Source organism: Bactrocera dorsalis, chromosome 5 (genome assembly GCF_023373825.1).
Source record: "Bactrocera dorsalis isolate Fly_Bdor chromosome 5, ASM2337382v1, whole genome shotgun sequence".
In the NCBI taxonomy this organism is placed as follows: Eukaryota; Metazoa; Arthropoda; class Insecta; order Diptera; family Tephritidae; genus Bactrocera; species Bactrocera dorsalis.
In genome coordinates this window covers 12354099-12382086 of record NC_064307.1, presented here as the reverse complement: position 1 = coordinate 12382086, position 27988 = coordinate 12354099, and the positions used below count along the sequence as shown (strand labels likewise).

Below are 27988 nucleotides of genomic sequence, written 5' to 3'. Positions count from 1 at the left end.
GATATCTTCACGGAATTTAGACGGACTATTTTCTAAGACAACACTACAATCTCCGAACGACAAATTGTTTAGACGGAATCAGTGTGACACATACATAGCTGTCATACAATTTAATCGATCCAGATCAAGCTATAGAATGACATTTTTTTTATTTGTGAAGATTATTGCTTCGGTACAACCGAAGTTAACGCTTTTTCTTTTTTTATAACATATTTACTTATTTTTTCTTTAATCACATAGTTTTGTTTAAGTAATATAGCAGTTCACTTAACTTCATTTAACATTCTGTTAACCCATTCTCATGTGCGTCGATACGAGAAAAATATATTTTCTAAACAAAAATTGAGACCTCACAAAATTCTGTATATTGAAGCCGAAAACGCTTGAATATCTTTATTCTTAGACTTTTTTATATACAAGTTGAGTGAGATGGCAGCCCTCTCTCTATAAAAAAATTCTTTGGACATTAAATGTGTACTACAAATAAATGACATTAATGCCCTGTAGGAAATGTATTATTGTGGTCTCATAACGCAAATGGTTTTACTTAAAGAGTTAGTCAGTATAGAGTTCTAAATAAAGCGTGATTTCAATAATTTATTCTAAAGAAGAAAAGTATTTAATTTATGTCTGTTAGGCTTAATTAATTATTTATTTGAGAGAACAAAAAATGTTTTAAAATGGCGGCTACAAGGCCAATCTTTGGAATCATCTTTTTCGAGAGGACCTCAAGACTGACGATTATTCCAGCAACTCTTGTTTTCGGTTATTATTTTTGCTATGGTTTTCAGTATTATACTATTATATAATGTTGCTATATAAATATTTACATATAGTATATATTTATTCATAACTAATATTCATAGCAGTGCCGAAATTTTCATATCCATCACCAAGCAATTTCCTACCGTGCCACTACTTTTGCGGCCATCCACCGTGTCCAATAAGACTCGCGCTCGCGCATTTTACGGCAACTCAGCTGTTAGTCAACAATCCAACAGTCAACAGCCAACAACCAAGAAGCAAGAGACAAGTTCACTATAAACTTTAATATGCTTGTCGGCGTTTAGCATAGGCTCTTAATATACCGATGCATAGCCGAGTTCCGCATCTAAAAACACGCGTAACGAAACGAGTTCTGGAGTTGCAACTCAAACTTATTATTTAACGTTGCTTGACCAAGCCAGTGAAAATGAATACAGAAAACAATAAAATTAACTAAATGAAAGCGAAACTCAAAACGCGAAAATAAAAGTGAAGAAGATGCTGAGACATATTGACGCGTAAAATCGTGTATGTTAATGTTATTACTGAGATCGTTGCATTTAATGACAATAACAGAGCAACAACGAAATTACAAGAATTAACCCTCTAGTGCTAGACTACTAAAAAAGTCGAAAGATAAAGCAACACAACGTTGAGCAACCCGCCAATGACCGGCTAAACAAAAATAATCTCATTTCAGCCAGTTTGACCATTTCGCGTTTTGCGCTCCAAGAGTCAAGTGCATGCGCTTAGAGAACAGCGCGTTTACATACTTACATATTTACAAAACATAGAGGCATTTGTTATTAAAATTTTTACACGCCACTTGCGAGTCAAAAACTAAATTACCCGCGAATAACCACGTACTTACATTAACAATTACTTAAGTAGAACTATAATTACTATAACTACCATATATACTGTACAATCACCATGTCCGATATGCCGAAAATTAGCGATGCACAGGAAACTGCCTTGAAGCAGGTGAGTTAATTGATTGATTTCTCGGCATTAATAAGCGTTAGTAAGCGCAAATATTGATTTGTAAGCGTATTTATGTGCTAGCCGAATGGGTTTGTATGTACTTGTAGAACACATTAAACTATTACGAGTTCGTATGAGCAATTGGCGCGTTCAATGTTATCTTAAACACTTGTTGAGTAAATAATAATAAATAATATATACGTGCAAGCTCTGTAGGGAAAATGGAGGTTACAGTTTGATATTTAATTTTTACTGTTGGTGTTTCAAATTGCGTTTATATTACTCATACTAAGGGGTATACCCACCACCATAAAAATAGTGTAATAATGGGGTCAAGTCACATGATCAAAACCAATTACTTAATATGATAATTTTTGCGCCGTCCTGCTGGCATCATTTAGCACTTGAATAATTGACCTTGGCTTCAATATAAAACAATTCACCTTTAAGGCGCCAAACGAAGTGATGAAAGCTTAATAAAAATTTACCTTACAGAACGTGAATTTTGGAAACAAATTTCCACGATTAATAAATGTCCATGAGCATGTGTCGAATTATGTTGAGCATAAATGTCAAATGCATATGTTCTCGTTGACACCTAACACCCTATATCGTTATACCCCTAAAAAATAAATTTTGTAAAAGTAAACGTAAAGAAAAAGGCTTTTTAAGTTTGCAAATAAAATTTAAGAAATTAAATGGCAATTTACCTGGTAGATAAAGAAAAAAGCTAGAAATATTAAATTAAATTCTTACTGGTCTGCTGAACAAAAGTACATTTCCATATATTTCAAGTGTCATTGATTTTATTGCAATTATTCGCATGTTGCATGCATAACAATTTTGTATTATTCATTATTTTCTTTCTTTATTGTTTTCCTATCATCTATTTTTCATATCATTAGTAATTTTATAAACGCGTATATATGGATGTGTTTGCATTTATTAGCGCTTGCCCATCCACTTTGGAGAATTATGCAATTTAAGAGACTTGTTCTAAATTCTAAAAGGAAAAAATATTGAAGAATTAAAATATAATGCTTAGCAATTTAACTAGTTTTTGCAATCAATTAAGAAAAGCATTTTAATTTCAACAGTTGATTGTTGACAGCTCTTTCCTATTTCTTGAAATAAATTAATAACCCTCAACAAGTGGTTCACCTTGAAAATAAAAGGAAATCGGCATTAAATAGTTGTGCAACTAATATATATAATATAATAAAGATAACTAAGTCCCATAATTTAAGAATACACATGCGTATTTTAAGTAAATAATATGTACGTAATAAATAATTTTAAGTTTGTAATACAATTTTTGAACAAAAACCCGAGAGTTTTTGATTCTCAAACTCGTAATACTTTTGCTTTCACATTACAATACTTCATTTGAAAACAATTTTTCCCACCAACCACCGCGAACGCTGAAACATAATACAGTTTATGTTATGTCTTAAGAGAGTATTAATTCTTTACTTAAGTCAGTGTTCTTTTGTTGCCAACTTACAAGAAAAAAGGGGCCAATATTGCTTTCGTTAAAAATTATACCTTCTATTGCCCCACAATCAAAGTCAGTGAACTGAACATAGCTAAGTACTTTATGTAAATATTTGTTTGCAAGTAAATAAATGTCCCAAATGCGGCAATTTTGCTCCGCAAATAGACCTCATCACTCAACACAACAAAATTTGGCTCGAAAACGTCGGATCTTCTTGGTTTTTGGGATGGTCGAGCGGTCGTGTACACTCTCAGCGTGCTGGACGTGGTCTATTCGGTCGCATATTATCCAATAATTAATGCTGGCTCAAAAGATGGGTGATGGTGTGGCGATTAGTACGCTCAGTAGGCCGATTATGTTGACCATAAGTTGAGCGAAGCGCGTGAAACACATTCTTTACTTGAATAAAGTTAATAAAGTTGAACGATATGTAAACGTTGTTCAGGCGTAATATACGTACTTTCCATGACGAAAAGACAAACAATACTAAACAAAAATAACGTGACACAACTGACGTGTGATCTGACAAAACAAGCCTATAGAAGAAAGTACCTCTACTTGGATCCTTTTTTACATAATGAAATAACTACATAAATATTAGAGTTAGTCTAAAAATGAACCTCTCGAATTTATGGGTTATGGTGAACAACCAAAAAAAGTGCACAACTTCAAAGTACATTCATAAGCAATTACTTAGAGAATTGCTTCATGAATATTTATTTTATAAATCAAACAAGTTTTATTTAGAGAAATAATTAAACGTATTGTTTTGAAGAGCAATAAAAACATGATAATTATTCTACCTTTAGTCGCGACGAGGAATAATTAATATGTAGAAAGCAAAAGCCAACGCTTTACAAGTATAATTGTGAACTCATAAAGATTTACAGGTTTTTTCGATCTGAAACTCAAGGCTAACTTACTGGAAGTGCAAAAAAGTATTTATTTTATTCGCCCAGCTTAACATTTTTTAACTTAAATTCGTAATAAGAACACTTCAAATACACCCCTCTTAGCACATCAGTAGCAAATTTTTCCTTCAGATTTTTTGAGTACCGTGACAAGCCAATTCAGGAGCGACTGTTAGAATTGGCATCGGTTTGCCCGTGATCGCATTAAGACACAAGCCTAAGCAAGTTTGAACGTCGAATGCTTCGACATTCTCATAAATATATACATACTATATAGTAGTATATCTTAGAATAGAACACTTTATTAATGGTGTCGAACATCTATTGCCGTATTATTCATAGAAATGCTTGCTAATACAATATTAAAAGTAGATCGGTATGAATAACAAAGCTTATTAACTGGAAGTGGCTTGATTTTTCTAAATTATGGAATCTTACTCATGACGACAATAAAGTTATTGAATAGAAACCTGGTCAACCCGAAAGAAATAGCAAATCTGAGTAAACAATATTTTATGAATATCCTATAAATTTTAGAGATTACTTTCTGTGAAATTAAAAAAAATGTTGTCCAATTATCCCAAATACTATTTACACGCCACTTACACTTTGATAAATATTTGCTGAAGCGCCTTCTCCACCATTTCGTATAATTTGTCTATCAAATAGAGAATACTACAGTGAAATTGCTTCGGGATATTTTCTGGAAGCTTTTTCAAGTCAGAAATAGAAAGACTAATTATATATTCAATTGATTTGCATATATCCATATTATCATTAAATCATATTGCAAGTGGAATAAAGCAAAGCCAAAGAAAACAAACACGATTTTTTCTTAATATAATAATATAAACAAAGAATAATTAGATAAAAATAGCTTAAAGCATTTTAACTTCCCATATGAAATTGCATATTTTTAGCTATACCAATATAAATTTGTAAATCAGTTAATACAAAGTCGAACGCTCTTAAATAATAAAGAATAAACGAAAAGCTGACTCATGATGACAGCATTTAATGAGGTTTCAACAGAAAATACTACGGACAACTGATTTAATCACTATGTAATTTATATTACGTTACCGCAAGCACAATTAAGTACTTTGTCTGTATGTACTAACTTGTATCAATCATCTTTTCTTTGGGTTGTTATATAGGGACTAAAAGCAACAATTAAATTGTTATTGTTTAATACATTTTTAATTATTTTTTATTTTATTTACATATAAATGTAAATTCTCATTTACTACTAAAATATGTACAAACATACTTTAGTACAAAGTATATACATAAATGTACTTAAAAACAAATAAAACTTTTATGTTCTGCACTTGGTTTGGTTGGTTTTCTGCCGATTTGCTCTTGAAGCGCGCATGAATGTGCTTAATTTCGCTTAAATTGACGCTTACGGTGCGAATTCAATTTTGTCCAACCGGTTTTCTAAGTAGATTTCCTTAACTTAGTAATGCGTCAGGTATTTCTTTATCTTTTTCTCTGCGCTTTGAGAATATATCTTGGCGTTTACATTTTACTTTTTTTGTTTTGGTTTTGAAGTCTGCAATTAAGTTAGTAGCCCAGGGTTTAACTATAAAAATTAATTGTATCTTGGAAGTGTGAGGTAGAGTTTAGTTTCTTATAATATTTTGTTGAAATTGAAGTTCAATGCCGTTTTGCATGTCAATGCTAAATATTATTATCCGATTTCAAGCCATTTTAATTAAATACTGGTTTATTTATATTGTTTATTAGTTGAGCAATAATATTCAGTAATAAATCTGAATGAGTGCTGGACTTATTGCTTACGTCCTTCCTTCCTTCACAAGAAAGGTATCTGCATGAGAATAAACTCCCACAGACAGTTTTTATTTTATTGAAATAAGGAATGTCTAATCCATGGAACAAATCTTCAGTGAATATTTCGAAGAAAGTGCGCTGCTTTAACTAGTCTAGAGTATATCCTCTTAATCGAATAACAGAACCAGTTGAATAATTCATTGAAACGGATAAAGTCAGCATAGTTCTTCCCATAAAGTAAAAAAAAACATTAATTTTTCATTAAATTTAATATCTACATAATTCAGCGTAGTTAGACTTTTCCGATTAACAGAACTTCAACCAAGCCTACATCCCATGTAACACAAGTTTAAAATCCGTTTGATTCTTCTTCTTTCTACTATACACCTAACTATTCAATTCCCCAGATACCTGAAATGAGTACCCCAACGCCTATAGTTGTGAGAGATATATAATTGAAATTCAGAAAGAATCTTTTTCTGATAAAAATATGTATGTGTGTCAAAAATGGTTTGAATACCGCCAATATTACAATATTTAGCTCCAATATTCTTTATATAAAGGATATACTAGTATAATCTACAAAAATTGCGACAGGTCCCAGTCAACCACCCTTTAAAGTAAGAAGAATCTCCCGCCAATGGCGTAAGAGGTTTCTGATTCCTGTATGCGGTATATTTACTTTCTAACTTAAAAGCCGAGCTTAAGGGGCTTCTAACTATCTATAAGGGACTTTCTATCAAAAAAAAAATTATGTTATATGGACCAACTTTTATTATGAGATCTTGAACTACATGATTACTAAGTTCTTTGCGCTTGCTTTATCTTGCCCATAAGGAATAAACAAGTAAATATTGTATGCCGTTGCTCTCAATTTCTTGCCGAGACACTTCAATATTAACTCTTTGTGTCGCATTCTTTGTTTATTGCATTGTTTGCTTCACAAATGAAGAATATCACTGCAATATAACAACAAAGCACATATATATGTATATGTATATGTACATACTTAACTATGTACAATAGTAAGCCACTGCGTATTAGCATTTATCAAATAATATATTGTAGAAATGAGACTATACTAACCAATAAAGTTAAGCCCACTTGTAGCCGCACAATATTGATTACGGTAAATAAAAAACAAGTAAAGAGACTCTGTAAATACATATTGACTTTTCACAGTAACCATAAACTAACATAAACACTTGACTGTTTGAATTAACAGTTTAAGGTCGTTTAACTTTACGGCTTCAAGTTTAACAGAAATCTGCTTAAACTGTATTTGCAGAACAATAAAGAGCTAAGGTGTGAATAAAAATTAAATTATCCGCCGTCTTTTTGGCTGGCATATACGCAAATATATTTACTCTCTTTCTGTATTTATAGCATTTAACAGATGCCCTTTCTACAGATGTAGATATTCACTTTCCAATGCAGATGTTAACCAGATTGTTCAATTAATAAAAAGCTCGACCTAACATAACCACTTACAAACCTATGTATACAAGTATGCAAATCTATAGATTTATTTATTTATTTACTCTCTGTATGCGCTTGCAAGCAAGAGACGTTCAGACAAGTGAGAGTGTAGAAAATCGAGAGTACGATATTTAAGAAGCAGTATGCAAAGAACTTTTTGAAATTATATGTATAAAATGGAGTTGCCATATTGGAAGGATTTTATTTGTAAATAATCTAAAAGTTATTGTAGATGACGGTGTTCGATTAAAATAATTCAGTACAAAACAGAATTTTGACATCAAAAGATATGTATTCAAAATTATACCCTGAACTTAATTTAAACTGAGCTTAATATACCCTAAGTTTGTCACGAAAGAAACGTCGGAGATTCTTTAATATATCTATATTTATGATCAGCATCAAGAGCTGATCCAAATTAGTAATATTTGTCTGCCTGTCCGTTCTTCTGCCTGCATATAGGCGAATGAGTCTCTCAGTTTTTGAGCTATCGCTTAAGCATTGCCACTGGTAGAGGTATCGATAGTGAGGCCACGGAATCTATTGAACTTTATAACTGATCCATCAGGGTACGTTAGGTAGGTCTTGTAGTTTTCTTAGAGTTAGATAACATTTTATTTAACATTTCCTGATTTTTTTGTAAATAGTTATAAATTGTCTAAAAGTTAACTACTATTCATGTAAAAGTCTGAACACATTCGATCTGGTATAAAAAAAAAATATATTCCTTAAATAAACATTAAAATTATTTACATTTAACCCAAAAAGCCTTAGAGGTTTTCGATTACTCAACTTATTTGCATATAGAATAAGTGTGAGATGGCAGCACTCTCTTTAAAATAATTCTATGTACATGAATTGTGCACTACAATTAAATGACAATATTACCCTGTAGGAAATTTTTTAATGTAATCTCATAATGCAAAATGTCTATGCTAAAGGATTCAAGCCTATCTTAATTCTTAAAAATACATAACTTTGTAATGTAAATAATGTATTCTGGAAGTTAGAAGAATTAATTCTGTATTTTTATTTACTTTTTCAAAAAGTAACGAAAACACAAACATATACAGTGTAGTTTGGGGACTTCGTTATATTTTTTCTGAGGTTTCTCTATTATATATATATTTTTTTCACATTTAAAATTCATAACAGTACCATAATTTCTATATCCATCACCAAGCAATTTCCTACCGTGCCACTACTTTTGTGGCCATCCACCGTGTCCGATAAGACTCGCGCTTGCGCATTTTACGGCAACTCAGCTGTAGTTAGTCAACAAACCAACAGTCAACAGCCAACAACCAAGAAGCAAGAGACAAGTTCACTATAAACTTTAATAAGCTTGTCGGCGTTTAGCATAGGCTCTTAATATACCGATGCATAGCCGAGTTCCGCATCTAAAAACACGCGTAACGAAACGAGTTCTGGAGTTGCAACTCAAACATGAGAATATAAAATTATTTAACGTTGCTTGACCAAGCCAGTGAAAATGAATACAGAAAACAATAAAATTAACTAAATGAAAGCGAAACTCAAAACGCGAAAATAAATGTGAAGAAGATGCTGCATTTTGACGCGTAAAATCGTGTGTGTTATTGTTATTACTGAGATCGTTGCATTTAATGACAATAACAGAGCAACAACGAAATTACAGTAAATTACCGCTCGCATCCGCAGCATAATAAAGCAAAATTACAAGAAAGTGAGGGAAAATTGCTTTGCTATTGCGCATTTTTTGTGTGCAAACGAGAGTATATAAATACTTAACAAAAGAGTCTACATACATACGTACCTTAATTACATTATGCATACTGTGTGACAAAGTGAAACCTAAATTTGGCAATTCAACGAAAAAGCTCAATGACAAACAAAGAAAAAATTGAAAAATTAAATAAAATTGAAAATAAAATAAATAAAAAAGAAACACGCGACGTGAATTGCAAAGCACAATATCTTGAAAATATATAAGTAGTATGTATGTACATGTATAAAATGCAAAATAAATGTATAAAAATACAGAAATAACAAAAACCAAGTAGAATAAACTCGTACGTGCATACTTCAAAAGTGCTAAACAACCAAAACAGCCGAAAGAAAAAGCAACACAACGTCGCAGTACGAGAGCGTTGAGCAACCCGCCAATGACCGGCTAAACAAAAAGAATCTCATTTCAGCCAGTTTGACCATTTAGCTTTTTGCGCTCCAAGAGTCAAGTGCATGCGCTTAGAGAACAACGCGTTTACATACTTGCATATTTACAAAACATAGAGACATTTGTTATTAAAATTTTTACACGCCACTTGCGGGTCAAAAACTAAATTACCCACGAATAACCACGTACCCTCATTAACACATACTTAAGTAGAACTATAATTACTATAACTACCATATATACTGTACAATCACCATGTCCGATATGCCGAAAATTAGCGATGCACAGGAAACTGCCTTGAAGCAGGTGAGTTAATTGATTGATTTCTCGGCATTATTAAGCGTTAGTAAGCGCAAATATTGATTTTTAAGCGTATTTATGTGCTAGCCGAATGGGTTTGTACTTGTAGAACACATTAAACTATTACGAGTTCGTATGTGCAATTGGCGCGTTCAATGTTGTCGTAAACACTTGTTGAGTAAATAATAATAAATAATATATACGTGCAAGCCCTGTAGGGAAAATGGAGGTTACAGTTTGATAATTCGTTTTTACTGTTTGTATTTCAAATTGCGTTTATATTACTCATACTAAGGGGTATACCCATTAGACTGAAGACATTTATGGACGAACATATTTATTAGCATTTTAAAGAGGAGGAGTACCTATCTGCCTGTATATGTAAATATGAAAATTCAACTTTGTTGAAATGATATATTAGATTTTTAACTTCTCATTGCCTTATAAAAGAAGTGTAACTGAATCAAATCACATGACTCAGAGCTACTTGGCAGAATCTTTTTTTTTTGTTTTTGATAGTTATACTTGTTACCCCGTCTTGCTTCCGAGTGTCAATGGCTCCTTATTCAGTTTTAAATAGTATTGATCAATAATACATTTCGAGGCTCTATATGTTACGTGTGCCGTATGGAAAATATATACTTGTATAGCAATACGTTCAGCATGCTAACTACACCAAACAATCACTTTTTCTAAATGCAACGTGTTCGGGAGACTAACTTCAGGACTAAACATACTCCAAAAAAGACAATTATTCTCCCCAAGAAGCTGCTTGTCCGTCGGCACCTATCGGAGATAAGAGTTAAGAAGAGGGAAAATCGCTACCAAAAAATTAAAAAAAAAAAAATTATTTTTTTTATTCTAAATTTTTTTTTTTTAAATATGCACAAAATAATTTAAGAAATTAAAAGTCAATTTATTGAGTATATAAAAAAATTCTGTACTTGGTTGATTGAAGAAGAACGGGTCAGGCAATCGTCGAGAGAATATATCACAACTATGTAGGCTGCTATATACATATATTTCTGGACTAGGCAACACTAAGTGAAACTTCTATCTGCTTGATTTCCATTGCAAAAGAACGGACATTTTCGGGAAAGTTAGCATCCCATCACTCAGAACGTTTTGTCATTTAATCGTGAATTGTTTTATTTACAGGGAATTAAAAAATTCATCTCGGCCAAAAAATGGAATTAACTCGTGAATTCCTACCGTGCGATCATTTTTCACAAATTCGACGTGGATTATCAAGTGCATCGATGAACTAAATGCAATTATATGGCTATGATGCACCATCCTATAGCAGTGTGAAAAACTGTTACAACGAATTCAATTGTGGCCGACGCTCGCTCAAAGACGAATTCCGTGAAGGTCGTCCAAAAACAGCCGTTGTGCCAGAAAACATCGATGCCGTACGTGAACTGATAATGCAAGACCGTCATGTAACATACCTTCAGATAGAGGCATGCCTATGCATTTCTCCCACCAGCATACATTCGATAATAGATGAAACACCTGGCCGTAAAAAAGGTTTTCGCGTTGGATCCCGCACAATTTGACAATCGCTCAAAAAAAGGCTCGTGTGGAATTTCAATAGTTGATTGCTGACAAAATACGATCGCGGTGCTTCAAAATACGTTTATAAGATCGTCACAGGTGACGAATCATGGAAAATGCGTATGAGCCCGAAACAAAACAGCAATCGACCGTGTGGGTCTTGTTAGACGAGCCAAATCCAAAAGAAAAAAAAAACATTTTCGTTGATAAATATGCGTATTTTAAGTTATAATAAGTATGTAATAAATAATAAATAAATAATAAAATGTTTGAAGAAAAAACATCCACCAAAACCATGAATCATCGACGTCGCGGTGGTTCTGACTTTCTATGTGTATGAAGCCTAAAAAAACTCTCTACTTGAAAATATGGTCCATACAATGGCGATCGAAAAAAAAATTAAAAATTGAACAAATAGTGGTATTTGTAAAAAACGTTAAACTTCATTTGAACTAACTTTTTTCCAACCAACCTTGGGGAGCGCTGAAACATAGTCGAGTATATGTTATTACTTAACAGGGCAATACATTCGTTAACTAAGTGAGTGGCAACAAAAGCCATTTTACAAGAAAAAATGGGCCAATATTGCTTTCGTTAAAAAATTTTACCTTCTACGAGGGCTGCTATATATATTTCTGGCCTAATAATGAAAAAAGGAATATTTATCTTAACGAAAGATATAATGCTTTTTTGTTGTTTCGTTGGATTTGGCTCAATTAAGAACCACACGGTCGATTGCTGTTTTGTTTTGACAGCTCTTTACGCATAGATCCATGAAATACATTAATAACCATCTTATAAACGTGTTTTGAAGCACCGCTTGAAAATTTTTTCAAAGGAAAACCGCATTTACTTTACACCAATCCACACGAGCCTTTTTTGAGCGATTGTCAAATCGTGAAAGATAACGAGAAGCCAAACCCTTTTTACGGCCAGGTGTTCATGCATATCGAATGTATGCTGGTGGAGAAAGTATGTAATAAATAATCTGAATAAATGTTACATGACGGTCTTGCATTATCAGCTCACGTACGGCAACTGTGTAGTTGGTCACAACGGCTGTTTTTGGACGGCGCTTCACGAATTCGTCTTTGAGCCGAGCGGTCGGCCACGTTCTGAATTCTATGTGTATGAAACCTAAAAAAATTTTTCACAGTGCTTGAAGATATGGTGCTTCATTAGCCATACAAAAAAATTAAAAGTTCAAATAGTGGCACTCTTGTCGTGATAATCCACGTCGAAAGTTGTGAAAATGATCGCACGAAAATGTTCACGAGTTAATTTCAACTTTGGCCGAGAACATTTTAATCCCTGTAATAAAACAATTCACGATTAACAGGGCAATACATTCGTTAACTAAGTGAGTGTTCTTTTGTTGCCGACTTACAAGAAGAAAGCGGCCAATATTGCTTTCGTTAAAAGTTATACCTTCTATTACCCATCACAGTGCTTTTCTCTTTGGTAACAGGCATGCCGCTCACATGTCACATAGAAATATTAAGTCAGTGCACTTTGCATAGCTAATTTATATAAATACTTGTTTGTAAGTAAATAAATGTTAACCGTAAGTGTGCCAACATGCATCTTTCATTAACTCATGTAATTTAATGTTGTCCTACTAACATTAGTTTGGCCACCACTTGACCCTTAGTAGTAAAGTTTACATCTTTAGTTACAACTATCAACTATTTTATAAGACAGTTTAACGGTTTTTGTAACATTTTAACACGACATATATGTATAAGTAAACATTTAACCTCTTATATAAAAAATGTTTGCCTTGTTAACGCAAAACATTTTATCAAACATGCATACTAAGCCTTACTTAAAGAGCTGAATAACTCGAGAAGTATTAATGATAGGGATTTTGACCTCGAACCTAGGTAGGTAGGTAGGTAGGAGTGCAGCCCTATCGGGCTCAATTAGCACTGATGTGCCATTTTGATACACTGCTCATGGAAACCTCCTGTATCTGCTGTTACGTTCCACCTTCTCTCTCAAACCTTTTTGAGGTTTCGATGAAACTACTTATGTCCGATATGCTTTTGGTGGAAATCCATTCAAGGTTTGGTGCTTGGTGGATTCCGAGTGTTTTATGTCGGATCTGTGCCAGAGCTGGGCATTCGCAGAGAAAGTGGAAGATTGTTTCCTTGTTCCCTGCTACTCCGCAGCCACGGCAGATGTCGTTGTAGGGGATACCCATTTTGGACGCATGTTCCCCAAATGGCCAGTGCCCTGTTGTGGTAGCTGTTATTCTGTATATACTTTTCCTTGACCTATTTAATAGGTCGTTGGTTCTCTTCCTGTCGTATATTGTCCATAATTGTTTAGCTATGACGCATTTTGTAGTGTTTTTCCACCTGCTGTTAGCAATTTGTTGAAATTGTCTATTGATCTCTCCTTTGATCGATCCTAGCGGGCTCGGTATGAGCTCCGCCTCGGATTCATTGAGGAAAGCTCCTGCCTTTGCCAACTCATCTGCTTTTTCGTTACCGAAAATGTTCCTGTGGCCGGGAACCCAGATCAAGTTTAGCTGGAGCTTGTCTTTTATTGAGCTTAGCGCTCTCTTGCAGTTGTGAACTATACTGGAATTTGTCATGGGTGAAGACAATGCCAGGAGGGCCGCCTGGCTATCCGTAAATATAGTTGCTTTATGTATATTCCCGTGGTTTTCTAATAGAACTTCGCAGGCTTTTTCTATGCCTAGTACTTCTGCTTGGAAGATGCTAGCCGAGTTCGGTAGACGTATAGAGAGAGATATGCCCAGATCAGCGGAGAATACCCCCGTGCCCACTCCGCAGTCCATTTTGGACCCGTCGGTATAGACTGAGGTGGTACCCTCCTCTGCAATTGAACCTCTTCTCCATTCTCGCCTAGATGGTATCCTCACCTGGAAGTGCCTATTGAAAGACCTCGAACCTTTTTTATAGCAAATAAAATTTCCTACAAATTTGTCATGTTCATTTTTTATAAAGCTCCTTTCATTTACGAGATATATACCAAAAAATTCGAAATTCTTTAAAAAATCGGGTTTAGAGCCCCGTTCTAGTTCGCTGGTGTGAGTTACGACTTTGTTGCACTGGCCACTTTTGTAGAGTAAACAATTCTGAGAAATATGCGTCTAAAGTCAAAGTGATGCCATAAAATACCTCTGATCTGTAGGAATTTTGAAGATAAAAACTCACGACTGTAGTGTATTTTCTGTGGAAAATTTTTACAGGCCTTGGTCCAGTTCTTAATATTAATATTAAAGGCAAAAATTTTCAAGGATCTTTTTTCAGGGTATTTCCAAGGAAAAAACGACGGGACTGAAAAAACTATTAGTTCAAAAAAATACACCCTACTGTATAAACATACGTATACATGGGAAAAGAACTATATTGTAGGCACGGTTCCAATTGTATAAAAACTTGCAACATTGGATACTTGTTTTCAAGGCAAAACTTCAAAATTTCAAAAGGGGTTTGCAAATGTAAAATAACATTCTAATTACGATAAGTATGTAGACAAAAGAAAAATTTTGATTTTTTCACCTTGCAAAGCTAATATACATGTTTTTGCTCTACAAGAAAAAATCTCACGATACTTTTTTATAGAAGAAAAGATATGATCTTGATACTTGTAGTTCGAAAGTTAAGGGTATTTTTAATCCAAATAATTTTTTTTTGTGTTTTATAGCTGAGACTTTGACTTTTTTGTCGGTGAACATATCTTTTAAATTCATGTATGTAAAAACAAATACAGTTGGCTTAAAAACTTCTTATATAACTTTATAAATACATATGTATTGTACATACAATGTACATAGTAGATTACTTAAGACAGCTCTATTGATTTCTAATTCAACCAGCAGAAAAAGTGCTCAAGTTCAATGTACATTCAAAGGCGTTTACTTAGAAAATTGCCTCATGAATATTTATTTTATAAATCGAACTCGTGCCATTTAGAGAAATAATTAAGCGTATTGTACTTAAAAGCAATAAAGAAAACAGACAACTCTACCTTTAGTTACGACGAGAAATAATTAATATGTACATAGAAAGCAAGCGCCAACTCTGTACGAGTATAACTGTCTACTCATAAAGATTTGCAGCTCTTTTCGATCTGGAACTCAACGCTGTTGACAGTAAGACACGCATATATGAGGTTTGACAATTAAGTAATGAGACTAATTTTATTGCCCTGTGACCTTGAAATTCCCTTTTTCTTTTTCCGGCATCCCTCCCTTCTCCATTGATATATGTACCATCGCTCTAGCTTGTTTAGTTCGCCTGCTGCGTCAAGTTGAGTAGACGTGTGTTTGTAGTGCTCGTCACGAAAATTAAAAAACGAAATCAAGGGCAGCACGTCGCGATAAAATCTTGCGCCAGATTGGGCGAAACAGCTTCGGAAACGTACGCTAAAATTGATCGAGTGTATGGTGATAGTGCTCTAAGCTGTTTTTCCCAATACGACAAGAAACCAAACGCCAAAGTTTACAATGGTTGTCTCCGCGCGCCCCCCGCCCGGAAAAAGCTCGCATGAGCAAGTCGAAGGTGAAAACGATGATTATTGCCTTTTTTGATAGCCGTGGAATCGTCCACAAAGAATTCGTTCCACCGGGGAAAACTGTGAATCAAGTCTACTATTGCCAAGTACTCGAAAGATTGCGAAAACGAGTCAACAGGGTGCGCCCAGACATCGCTCGTAACTGGATCCTTCATCACGACAACGCGCCGTGCCACACCGCCCTCAGCGTGTCCCAGTATTTGGCCTCTAAAGGGATCGCCGTGTTGCAACAGCCACCTTATTCGCCCGACATGTCACCCTGTGACTTTTTTTGTTTCCTAAAACAAAATCGGTGGTCAAAGGAACCCATTTTGAGTCGATTACAGACATCCAGGCGGCCGTGATGAGGGTACTCGCGGACATCCCAGTCGAAGCGTTCCAGAAATGTTACGAAGCATGGAAAACGCGCTGGAATCGCTGTATAGCTGCCTATGGGGACTACTTTGATGGGGATGGCTGAGGTGTAGAATAATTTTCAAATATACGGTTTTTATGGAATCAGTCTCATTACTTAATTGTCATACCTCGTAAACCTGTTAAAATGTTCCCATAATATATTGTACACATGTTTACAATTTTATACATTTTATTCGTCCAGCGTACTGTCAATATAAATATGTGCCCAAAAAATACGATGACATTGTATTTATTTTGAAAATTCTTTATTTATTCTTCCCAAATCAATTTCATCCCCTTCAAAGTAATCCCTCTCGATGCAATGCACTTATATCAATGGATTTTCCAACCTTCGAAACACTGGTTGTAGTCACTTTTTGGGATGGCCTTCAGTTCCGTCTTCGCTGCAGCTTGAATCTCCTCTATCATATAAAAAAAATTTTATATAAATGTGACTCACAGTACTACCAACCTAAAAATAAATAATTCTCCAAATCCTTCGGCGCGCGCAGTTTAAATTCAAATGTCACCTTATTTTTTGGGTATAGTATGTATATATATGTATATACAATATCATTTGTTTGCGCTGGCTTAAGAATAAATCGAGATTTCTTTGATTAACTACTTCAGTAATTTTGACACTGTGATGTTGGAGGCGTCATGTATATTTTCGTCAAGTTGGTATTCGACTATTTGTATAAATAAATGGTATGGGTGCATTCTTTCGTATTGATACAGTTTTTTTTAAAATGTAAGTAATAGTTGTTTAGTTAGAAAAATGTAGGTTCATGACATATACTTTTTGAAGATAATTTCATATTAATATGTCTGACCACTTCGAGTGGTCCATTCGGAAGTCCGTGTACGTCTCCTACATATATGTAATAGCCGAATTTCTTCGAATGTTGTTTCTAAAGCTGGAATAGTTGCTGGCTTATTTCTGAGACTTTAGACTTGACGTAGCCCCACAAAAAAATCTAAAGGCGTTAAATCGCATGATCTTTGGCCAACTTACGGTGATTTCTTGAGGATGAATTGTTGTCCGAAGTTTTCCTCAAAATGGCCATAGAATCGCGAGCTGTGTGGCATGTAGCGCCATCTTGTTGAAACCACATGTCAAAATTTTGGTAATAAATTCAATGATTTGCAAGCGTTGCTCGTTAGTAAGTCTCTAATGCATGAAAATCCTAACCTCAAAAAAATCACCCGTTATAAGACGTACAATTTTTTATGTTGTAGTCTAGGCTACCTTTGAGCATTTTTGAACTTAAATTCGTAATCTGGGCACCAAATACTCCACAAACCTTTTTTTTCCTCAGACTTTTTAAGTAATGTAATTAACAGCCAATTTAGGAATGACTGTTAGAATTGCCATCGGTTTGCCAGTGATTGCATTAACACCCAAACATATACAAGTGTAAACGTCGAATACTTCGATATCTCATAACTATATAGTATGATAGTATACCCTAGAAGACAAATCTTTGTTAATGGTGTCAAAGCAAATGGATGCATAGAATTATTCATAGAAAAATGCTATTATTATATAATATTTTAATTAGAAAATTTTGAATTATTAATTTTGATTAGATATTTGGAAGAGTATTAAATCTTGGTAAACAACTTTATGTATATACATACAGTACAGTATACATTTTAGAGATTATTTTTCGTGAAATTAAAAATTTCTAAACCAATTATCACAAATACTATTTACACGCCACTTACACTTGATAAATATTTGCTAAGGTGCATGCTCCACCATTTCGTATAACTTGTCTATCAAATAGAGAATACTACAGGGAAATTGCTTCGGGATATTTTCTGGAAGCTTTTTCAAGTCAGAAATAGAAAGACTAATTATATATTCAAATTCTTTTGCATATATCCATATTATCATTAAATCATATTGCAAATGGAATAGCGCAAAGCCAAAGTAAACAAATAAGATTTTTTCTTTCATTTAATAACATAATTATAATAACAAAGAATAATTAGACAAAAAGAGCTTAAAGGCATTCTAACTTCCCATATGAAATTGCATATTTTTACCTATACCAATATAAATTTGTAAAGCAGTTATTACAAAGTCGAACGCTCTTAAATAATAAAGAATAAACGAAAAGCTGACTCATGATTACAGCATTTAATGAGGTTTCAACAGAAAATACTACGGACAACTGATTTAATCAGTATGTAATTTATATTACGTTACCGCAAGCACAATTTAAATACTTTGTATGTATGTACTAACTTGTATCAATCATCTTTTCTTTGGGTTGTTATATAGAGACTAAAAGCAACAATTAAATTAATATCGTTTAATACATTTTTAATTATTTTTTATTTTATTTACATATAGATGTAAATTCTCATTAACTCCTAAAATACAAACATACTTTTATACAAAGTATATATGTACACAAACGTACTTACAAACAAATAAAACTTTTATGTTCTGCACTTGGTTTGGTTGGTTTTTTGCCGATTTGCTCTTGAAGCGCGCTTGAATGTGCTTAAATTCGCTTAAATTGACGCTTACGGTGCGAATTCCATTTTTTCCAAGTCCAACCGGTTTTCTAAGTAGATTTCCTTAACTTAGTAATGCGTCAGGTATTTCTTTATCTTTTTTTCTGCGCTTTGAGAATATATCTTGGCGTTTACATTTTACTTTTTTTGTTTCGGTTTTGAAGTCTGCAATTAAGTTAGTAGCCCAGGGTTTAACTAAATAAATTAATTGTATCTTGGAAGTGTGAGATAGACTTTAGTTTCTTATAATATTTTGTTGAATTTGAAGTTCAATGCCGTTTTGCATGCCAATGTTAAATATTGTTATCAGATTTCAAGCCATTCTAATTAATATACTGGTTTATTTATATTGTTTATTAGTTGAGCAATAATATACGGTAATAAATCTGAATGAGCGCTAGACTTAATGCTTACATACGTCTTTCCTTCATTCATAAGTAAGGTATCTGCATGGCAGATACAGTTTTTATTTTATTGAAATACGGAATGTCTAATCCATGCAAAATATCTTCAGTGAATATTTCGAGGAAAGTGCACTGTTTTAACTAGTCTAGAGTATATCCTCTTAATCGAATATCAGAACCATTTGTATAATTCATTGAAACGGTCAGCATAGTTCTAAACGTAAAATAAAAAAAAATCCAGTATTTTCGCATTCATTTCAATGTTTTGTTAGTCGTAGTTAGAATGATCCAATATCATATACACACCGTTTTATTCTTCAATTTGTTTTCATTTCTAAAGTAATTTCATAATGCCACTCTCAAAGAAACTCTCGTCCTTATTGGCAAAAGACGTATATTTCAAATTTCATATATTATGACTAACCTGCATGAAAAAATCAAAATATTCCTAATACACAATGCCAGTGTGAATACAGTTAATATCAACGTAGTAATCAATAACTTGTGATCAGGCTTATTCGTGCCGGCCGAACTTTGCCTTTATTACTTGCAATAAAGTAAATCAGTGTCATTTAACAATAAAAATGCTGACTTACTTTATCTTATTGCGTAAAACAAAGCAATTTTCAACCGTTTTTACGTACCATTTAGGTACAAATCTGTATAGTAAGTATGCTTATTACATTTTTTTATGCATATTACATTAAAACGTCAGTTCAATACAGTGTAGCAGAACAAGATAGAATCACATACCAGAAAATTATTGAAGTGTTCAAAGGCTTCCTTATGGATTACATTCACTGACGTTTATTGTCTACATGAGTAATATATACGAGATCTTATATCAAAACAAGTAAGATAGAGATAATATTTCCTTCACGGCGTCACGAGTTAAAGTATTGCGCTGTCAAACGCGCTAAAAGACCAGTACGAAACTGTCGGAGTCTTCATTTCCATCATACTCAATATAAAATTGTGGGAAGTAAATATTTTTTTTAATATAAATAATGGAAATGTAGGTCAACTTTCACTGTTTAATGATCGAATGATCTAAGAACGCCGTTAGCATATTTTACCACTTGCCATTTGTTTTGATGATTTTTGGCCGATAAAATGTCTATTTTCACCAAATTTTTTTAATATAATAAAATAATTTTTTATTGTAACTTTTGAGCATATCAAATAGCAATATTTAAGTAATATTTTGGGATTTTTTCATAAACATTTTTTTGAAATTCTGTCAGTGGCAGCTGGTTGCCGGGGGCACCATCCCAACACGACTCCTAGTCGCGGTCAGCATAACAGACGACGGCTTCATCTAAAATCAAAAAATTAATCATTAATGCTTATACTCGTAGATATAAGTATACAGGTGTACGTAGTGATTAATCGAAGGATTAAAAACAATAGAGTATGATTTAAGTTCTAATTTTTACCACAAATTGCCTTTAGAGAATTAGTAGCATTCGAAAAAATCATTCAATCAATCACGAGGTCATTCCATTTAGAAAAACTATGTAAAATTTCAATAAGATCGCTTAACTAGTTTTTGAAAAGCGTGACCACCAACTTTGAAAACGATGTTTCGAGAAAAACACGATCAAAGGTTGAAGTAGCCAGCCAGTTTAGCCTGAAGGACCGCTCTCCCAAATGGTAAAATGTATTTTGTTAAGTTATTAGTATTGTCCTTAATTAGTATGTAAAATATGATGCCGATCTGTGAATAAGTTTGTTTACAGCAGCTGCTTAAGTCGGTACACCTTTGCGATTGTTACAATGAATAAAATTATCAAACAAATAATTAGTCTCAGATTTTGTATTTCTAACTTAATTTCTTGTGCGGACTAGTTGCGAATGTTGGAAAAGGCTTGCAGTGATTCAGTTGCATCAAAAACACAAGCCTACGAAAGGTAAAAACATTCAAAGATGATCGAGAGATCGGTGAACACATGTCTCATTCTGGATGACCTTCAATATCTTCAACTCAAGAAAATATAAAAAAAGTAAAGGATATGGTGCTTGAAAATCGCAAGACAATTGTTAGAAAGATGGCAAGGTATCTCTCGCGAGTCCGTTCAAATGATTTTGATGGATATTTTTGGTATGAAAGGCGTTCTTGCTCGACTCGTTTTAATAATGGTAAATTTTCTTCAAAAAGTACGATTGTGACCCAATTTACAGCCAAAAACGCAGTGAATAACATCGATCAACCATCGTATTCACCAGATTGGGCTCCGTGTGATATTGTTTCCCAAACATAGCATGATATTAAAAAATATAAATAAAAACGATTTTTTGAAATTTTAAATCCCACAACCTCTTAACAAAAATTTAAGCGTTGAGTTCCATAGCTGTCAATCTGTATTTAAACTAGACACGGTTCATTTGTCATATCTGAAGCTAGCAAGAACATTGTTTTTGGAAAATAATATCCAGCAACAAATTAGTAACATAATATGTCCAAACATATATTTGTATATATATATACTAGCATATACTTATGGTACAAAGATACACATATTACTTCAATAACATAAACCATTTTATTAATTGGTCGCTTGCGGACATCGTTGAAACACGACAGAATTATTATAATTTTTTTTTTTAAGATTTTCAACATTACTTCCTACCTAATTATTTTGGCCATAATTATATATTGTTGAGATAAGTACATACATATGTACATATGAATAGAGCTTTTGTGCAAACGTGGCTAGAATCGCCAAGTAAAGCACGACGAAAATTAAATAAAAATCGAAATCGAAATCGTAAATAAAATTTATGTGAAATTAAAAGTGATTATAGACACGTATTGTATATTAATATATAATTATATGTATGTATATGCATTACAGATATGTGTGAGTATAGATATGTAAACTTATTGCTAGATATACATATATTCATATGTATGATCTAATATATAGTATATGTAAATATAAAAATTCTTATAACTTAAATTGATTAGACTCATTAGTCATCGCTTTCATATTTATGGTTTATATGTAAATATGTATAAGCTAATAATCGAATAATTACGATACGATTGTTTAGCTTACTTCGGCGCTCCAACATGCGCACATGCGCACTGCATACTTTCGCTTTGTTCAAAGTGGGCAGGTCCACACTAACTGTGATGCGTTCGTTTGGGTCAAAACAATGATTAAGTCAAATTTATGCAGAAACCTGTATCCAACAAAGCCATCGTATCGCGGTGCAAGCACAAAGCGAATTCAAATTGAAGGTCGGCACTTTTTTAAACAATAAAAAAAACAATATAAGTTTAATTCACAAAACCTTAAAGTTGTTTAACGGAACTTAAACAGCTTAGCTCTGATTACCGGCTTTTAGCAGCTGCTATATATTAAAGAGAGTGATAGGTACTCATAGCGGTTCAATGTCAGGTGGAGCAAAGAGCAAAATAATATGAGTAGACAAAAAGGTGTGATGGGGTCAGTAGCGTTTACAATAAAACAGTTAGATTTTGTATTCACCGGAGCTCATTTAGTCGTCAAAATGTTAATGACTCGGTTAAATGACTTATAAAAACGTAATATGTATATAAGAAAAAATCACAAAAAAATATTTCATTGGACTACTTAGAAAGGGTGATCTAATTTGAGGTTCCCTACTTTTTAAAGAAACTTCGAAAGCACATTCTTAGGCATTTATTTTTTGAAGATTATCTTTTTCAAATGCTGTTCGCTGCTATGTCTCAGATGGTTCATCCATTGAGTTCAATTTTCGATGACTCGTTCGATCATTTCGACTGGTAACTAGCGGCTGAAACGCGTGATGTTTTACTCAAGGAGTGAATCGCAGTAGGATTGCCCGCATAGACTTTAGACTTTACATATCCTCACAGGAAAAAATCTAACGGCGTGATATCACACGATCTTCGTATGGACCGGCTCAAAACGTGAAATTATCTGCTAATCGAGGTATTCTTTCAATAAATCCATTGATTGATGCGATGTGTGGGAAGTGGCGCCGCCTTGTTGAAACCAAATGATGCCGAGATCTCGAGCTTCAATTTCAGACATCAAATAGTCGGTTATTATGGCGCGATAACTAACTCTATTGATGGTTACGTTATCACCGGCATCATTTTTGAAGATGTATGGACCGATGGCTCCACCGGCTCACAAACCACATTGAACCGTTTTTCTTTCCGGATGGAATGACAGCTCATGAATCGCTTCAGCTTCCTCTTCGCCTCAAATGAGGCAATTTTACTCGAAAATGTTGGATCTTCTTGGTACTTTTCGATGTCGCTTTTGTAAGTCGAGCAACTTCAGTTCTTGTACACTAGAGCAATTGTATTATAATTGAAGTAGATTTTTAGATTTTGAAGAAGAATAAAATAGTTGTTTCTTAGATTTTGAAGAAGAACACCCCAAATATGAATAAAATAATGTTTGTGTTAACTAAAAGTAGTACGCGTATTACTAATAAAAATTCACAAAAAACTTTGTTCATTTAATATATACCTAATCCTACCTCAAATCCTAGTTTTATATCAACAGCATTAAAAAAACGTTTTAATTATTTTTACAGTTCCGCAAAAGTGTCTCTGATGTGATTAATGAAACCCATGATGATTACTTTCTCCTACGTTGGCTACGTGGTATGTATAAGTGCTCAAGTTGATTTTCTTAAAATATTTATTTACTTTTATTAATTTATGAAGCACGAAAATGGGACCCAGAGGCTGCTGAGGAAATGCTGCGGGCGGTAAGTTAGTTTTATATCAAATAATATAGGGTTAATAGGACTCTGACAATGAGTTTTACTGAACTCACATTACTATTTATGATGTGAGTTCTGATATTATGCTATCATTGTAGAAAACTAAAATAAATTTTGAGCCCAAGGCCGAACTAAAAAATATAACATACTTTTTTCAAAAGTGGTCGAGACTCGACGAGTAATACGGAGCCTCTTAGATTATATGTGTTTGACTTGGAAAGTTTGCTTGTAATATTACGTTTCCATTTGAAACAGCTCAAACATTTTTAAGATCCATTATAAGTTGGACAACGTCAGATCGGATCTTAGAGAAAAGTTCGAGGATATAAAAAACAAAACTTAAAATACAAATGAATCAAGATTTTAAATATATAATACCAAAAAATACGAAAGAGCACCTTCAGTGCAGGCCTATAATTGTGTATACATAAATAAATAGAGACAACCGAAATAAATTCAAATGTCATCCCCAAAGAATTTCAAACATAACCGAGTATTCACAAAAACACCGAGAATTTTCCGATTAAAAACAAAAATCAAAATTCCAGTGAAATTCAAATATTTGCAATATACAAATCCTTCCACTCCATCTATTTAAGTGCAAGGAATTAGAATCCGTTTATTTTTTGGTTTATATAGAGTCTGAAGACCCGCGCTATGTGGAATGTGGACAACTTGGAGAAGTGGGATGCGCCGCGCGCCCTCAGAGAATATCTGCCCTACGGCCTAATCGGCTATGACAATGAAGGCTCGCCAGGTGAGTGACAACGCCATGCCATGAGTTGAGGGTTTAGTATAAATTTACAGTTGACTTTAAATATGTCTGTTTTTTCTTTGTTTCGCTTCCAGTTATTGTCTGTCCATTTTATAATTTTGACATTTGGGGCATGCTACATTGCGTCACACGCTTCGACTTCCAACGCTACTTGGTGCTGCTGCTGGAGCGTTTCATGCAAGCCGGCTACGAGCAGAGCAAAACACATGGTCCACAGGCACGTCAACTAGTCGTCTTCTTCGATATGGCCAATTTCAATTTGAAGCAGTACGCGTGGCGTCCAGCAGCGGAATGCGTTTTATCTACGGTGAAGCAATACGAAAGCAACTATCCGGAATTGTTGAAAATGTGCTACATAGTCAATGGTGAGGAAGAGCCAATGCTGTCGCTATTATTAGAACTTTTTTATAACTGTATATGTATATATATATATTCTTTCTTTATCCTTTTATAGCACCCAAACTCTTTTCTGTTGCTTTTAATTTCGTCAAAAGGTTCCTGGACGAATACACAATGAGTAAAATAAAAATCTACAAGAACGGTTCAGACAAGTGGAAAGAGCCGCTGTTCTCCCATGTCGATCCAAATATATTTCCCAAATGCTTTGGTGGTAAATATGTGGATGAGAATGGTGATCCAGAATGCAAGTCGAAGGTTAGTGTATTAAAAGTAGGATCTAATTAGATAAGCTTGTTATCTTCGGCAAAGTCTAACACAGTTTGAAATATTCCGGGTAGATGGTAATATCTGACAAAGTGTTCAGAGTGAAGAGGCGATTTTATGCTTTACTTTGTCGCCGTCTGTCCCTTCGACATTCAAGGTTTATATAAACTTGACATATATCTCCTGAAGCTGAGGAGTAATTTTAATAATCACCAAAATATAGTTCCACACATTCTCGTTCTCAAATAGTTATAAAAAAAGGCCGTCCGCTTAGAGCTAAAATGTATATGACTTCAAGACTCATTCAGCTAACTTAGCGGATCCCTCAAAAAACTGGGTTAGGTCGGCCAAAAATTAACCCATGCCCAAATAAATTTCAGGTCAATTTCGACAACAAGGAAGCGATTATCTCAAGAACTCATTTATACTCTTCCTGTGAAAGATGTTGAGAAAGTAAATCTCCTCCAAAAACAGACGGAGATCTCTTGAGATCTTAACCATTGGGCTACTTGGGTGGTATCGCCTACTTGTCAAATTATTTTGAGTAACTACTTCATTATGAAGTTGAAAGTTTCAACAAATGTCGGGATCAACAAGCTTTTCCTGGCAAAGTTGTTTATAACCGAGGAATCGAAGCATTTTTTTCACATTCTTCACTATTTTCAGATAATTTGGGGTGGAAAAATTCCGCAAGACATGTTTGTCGAGCAAGGCACCGAAGACAATGATAAAGACTATACCGAGACCACAATAAATAAAGGCAACAAACTAAAACTGGAATTTTATGTGGATGAAAAAAAGCAAGAAAACTTAGTGTTATCATGGGATTTTCGCACCTTCGACTACGACATCAAATTCGGTATATACAGCATTGACAAGTCGTCTGGAGAAAATCGTAGCGAAGTGGCGCTCGGCACAGTCTATTCCAATGAGATGGACGAAGTGGGCTTCATCTCAACGCGTCCCAATACAACATGTAAGTGACGATGCCATTACTTTATTAAAGGAAGAGGAAATTTTATGCTCTTCTCTCTTTAGACACCGTTGTCTTTGATAACTCACACAGCTACTTGCGCAGCAAGCGTCTACGCTATTGGGTGGATTTAATATCGGACGTTGACGACATTACCGAGCTTTCGGCGCAAGTGCAGCAAACCGATATTGTGGAAAAGAATGGCGCTTAAACGCTTGAGTTATTAGAGAACTGGAGTAGTGGGCGAACATTGCGATCGAAGAGTCGGCTGGGATGTGATAAATCTATGCTAGCAAACCAAATATGCAGACGGATTCCACGCACAGTATATCGAGTCATTTTTTACTAACGTAACAAATATTGTAAGCCAAATAAGAAAGACAAAAACAAAAAGAACACAATCATAAATATGTATGTATGTACTTATAACAAAGATTCATAAACCATATGCTAAGAGAAAACTCATTATTTTGCAATTATTATTGAATATAGTCTAAATATATAATAATAATATATTAAATACCGTTATGAGAACTACTATGTATGTATGTATGTAAAATAGAAAATCATAAAACAATAAAATTAGCTTTATATATGATTAAAACGGTATATACATACATACATCATCGAATACTAGGCCCAGGAAACGTATTGTTTCGATAGGGTCGGACCAAAGGGAGAAGGGTGTCAGATGAGTAAGGTTGCAGGGCATGCAAAGAGGTGGCTCATGTCATGCGGGAACTCAATGCACGCTGGACATATATTGGATATCTTGGGGCCCATTAAGGAAGAAGTTTAAACTGCTGCAGTATCCAGAACGAAGCTGCGTTAGGATCACTCTCGTTTCTCGAGCTCATGATTTGGATGATAGTTTGACTCCAAGTACGGTCAGTGTAGGTGTTATTGGCTCCACTGTGAATGGCTGTCGTAGCCCGGAGTGAAGTGCTCTGACAAGTTTGCCGAGGAAGCTGCGTTTCATTGTATCCAGGCAACCATATTGGCGCGCCATGGTTAAGGACCGACCGGCCGATTGCCAGCAACGTTTATTTGGGGTTTCCCCATGTGCTGCCGTCTAGCGACTTGAGGATTTTATTGTGGCTCTGTACTTTAGCGATAGTCGTGATCGTATGAGGAGTGAAGGTGGACAGATTGTCGAAAGTCACATCTAAAATTTTTGGGTTATAAACAGTCGGAATCTTAACAACATCGACTGCAATATAAAGGTCAAGTCTGTACTCCTTCGTACAGTTTGTGAATATGGACGCTATGAATTTAGTAGGGGAGAGGGTTAAGGAAGAGGTGATAATAGTTTTCTCTGGTGGTTACGGGAGTTTCGAGATGTAGAAGTTAAACAATAACGGGGAGAGGACACTACCCTGTGGAAACCATATTTATTGTTCTCAGTTTTGAGTTTTTATCTCGAAGTATTACGGATAATTGGCGACCGCTCAGGTAGTTCACAGTCCACCTCTTCAGTCCTGGAGGGAGCGTAGATTTTTCGATGTCCTCAA

General features: G+C 34.3%; 1 protein-coding gene across 3 annotated transcripts; it reads left to right on the top strand.

Moving 5' to 3' along the window:
• Positions 1–1028: 1028 nt before the first annotated feature.
• Positions 1029–27081, top strand: LOC105224466 (SEC14-like protein 2). 3 transcript variants are annotated; one of them, XM_049458487.1, is made up of 9 exons: positions 1166–1685; positions 9824–9889; positions 23875–23944; positions 24008–24051; positions 24706–24823; positions 24916–25206; positions 25296–25495; positions 26171–26480; positions 26543–27081. In XM_049458487.1, exons 2-9 carry the CDS (start codon positions 9839–9841, stop codon positions 26686–26688), a joined length of 1230 nt encoding a protein of 409 aa, XP_049314444.1. In that variant the 5' UTR covers positions 1166–1685; positions 9824–9838; the 3' UTR covers positions 26689–27081. The 3 variants fall into 3 exon arrangements, with proteins under 3 accessions (XP_049314443.1, XP_049314444.1, XP_011200850.2); XM_049458486.1 differs by lacking the exon at positions 9824–9889 and having other exon boundaries at positions 1029–1749; XM_011202548.4 differs by lacking the exon at positions 1166–1685 and having other exon boundaries at positions 8707–9889.
• The last annotated feature ends 907 nt before the right edge of the window (positions 27082–27988 follow it).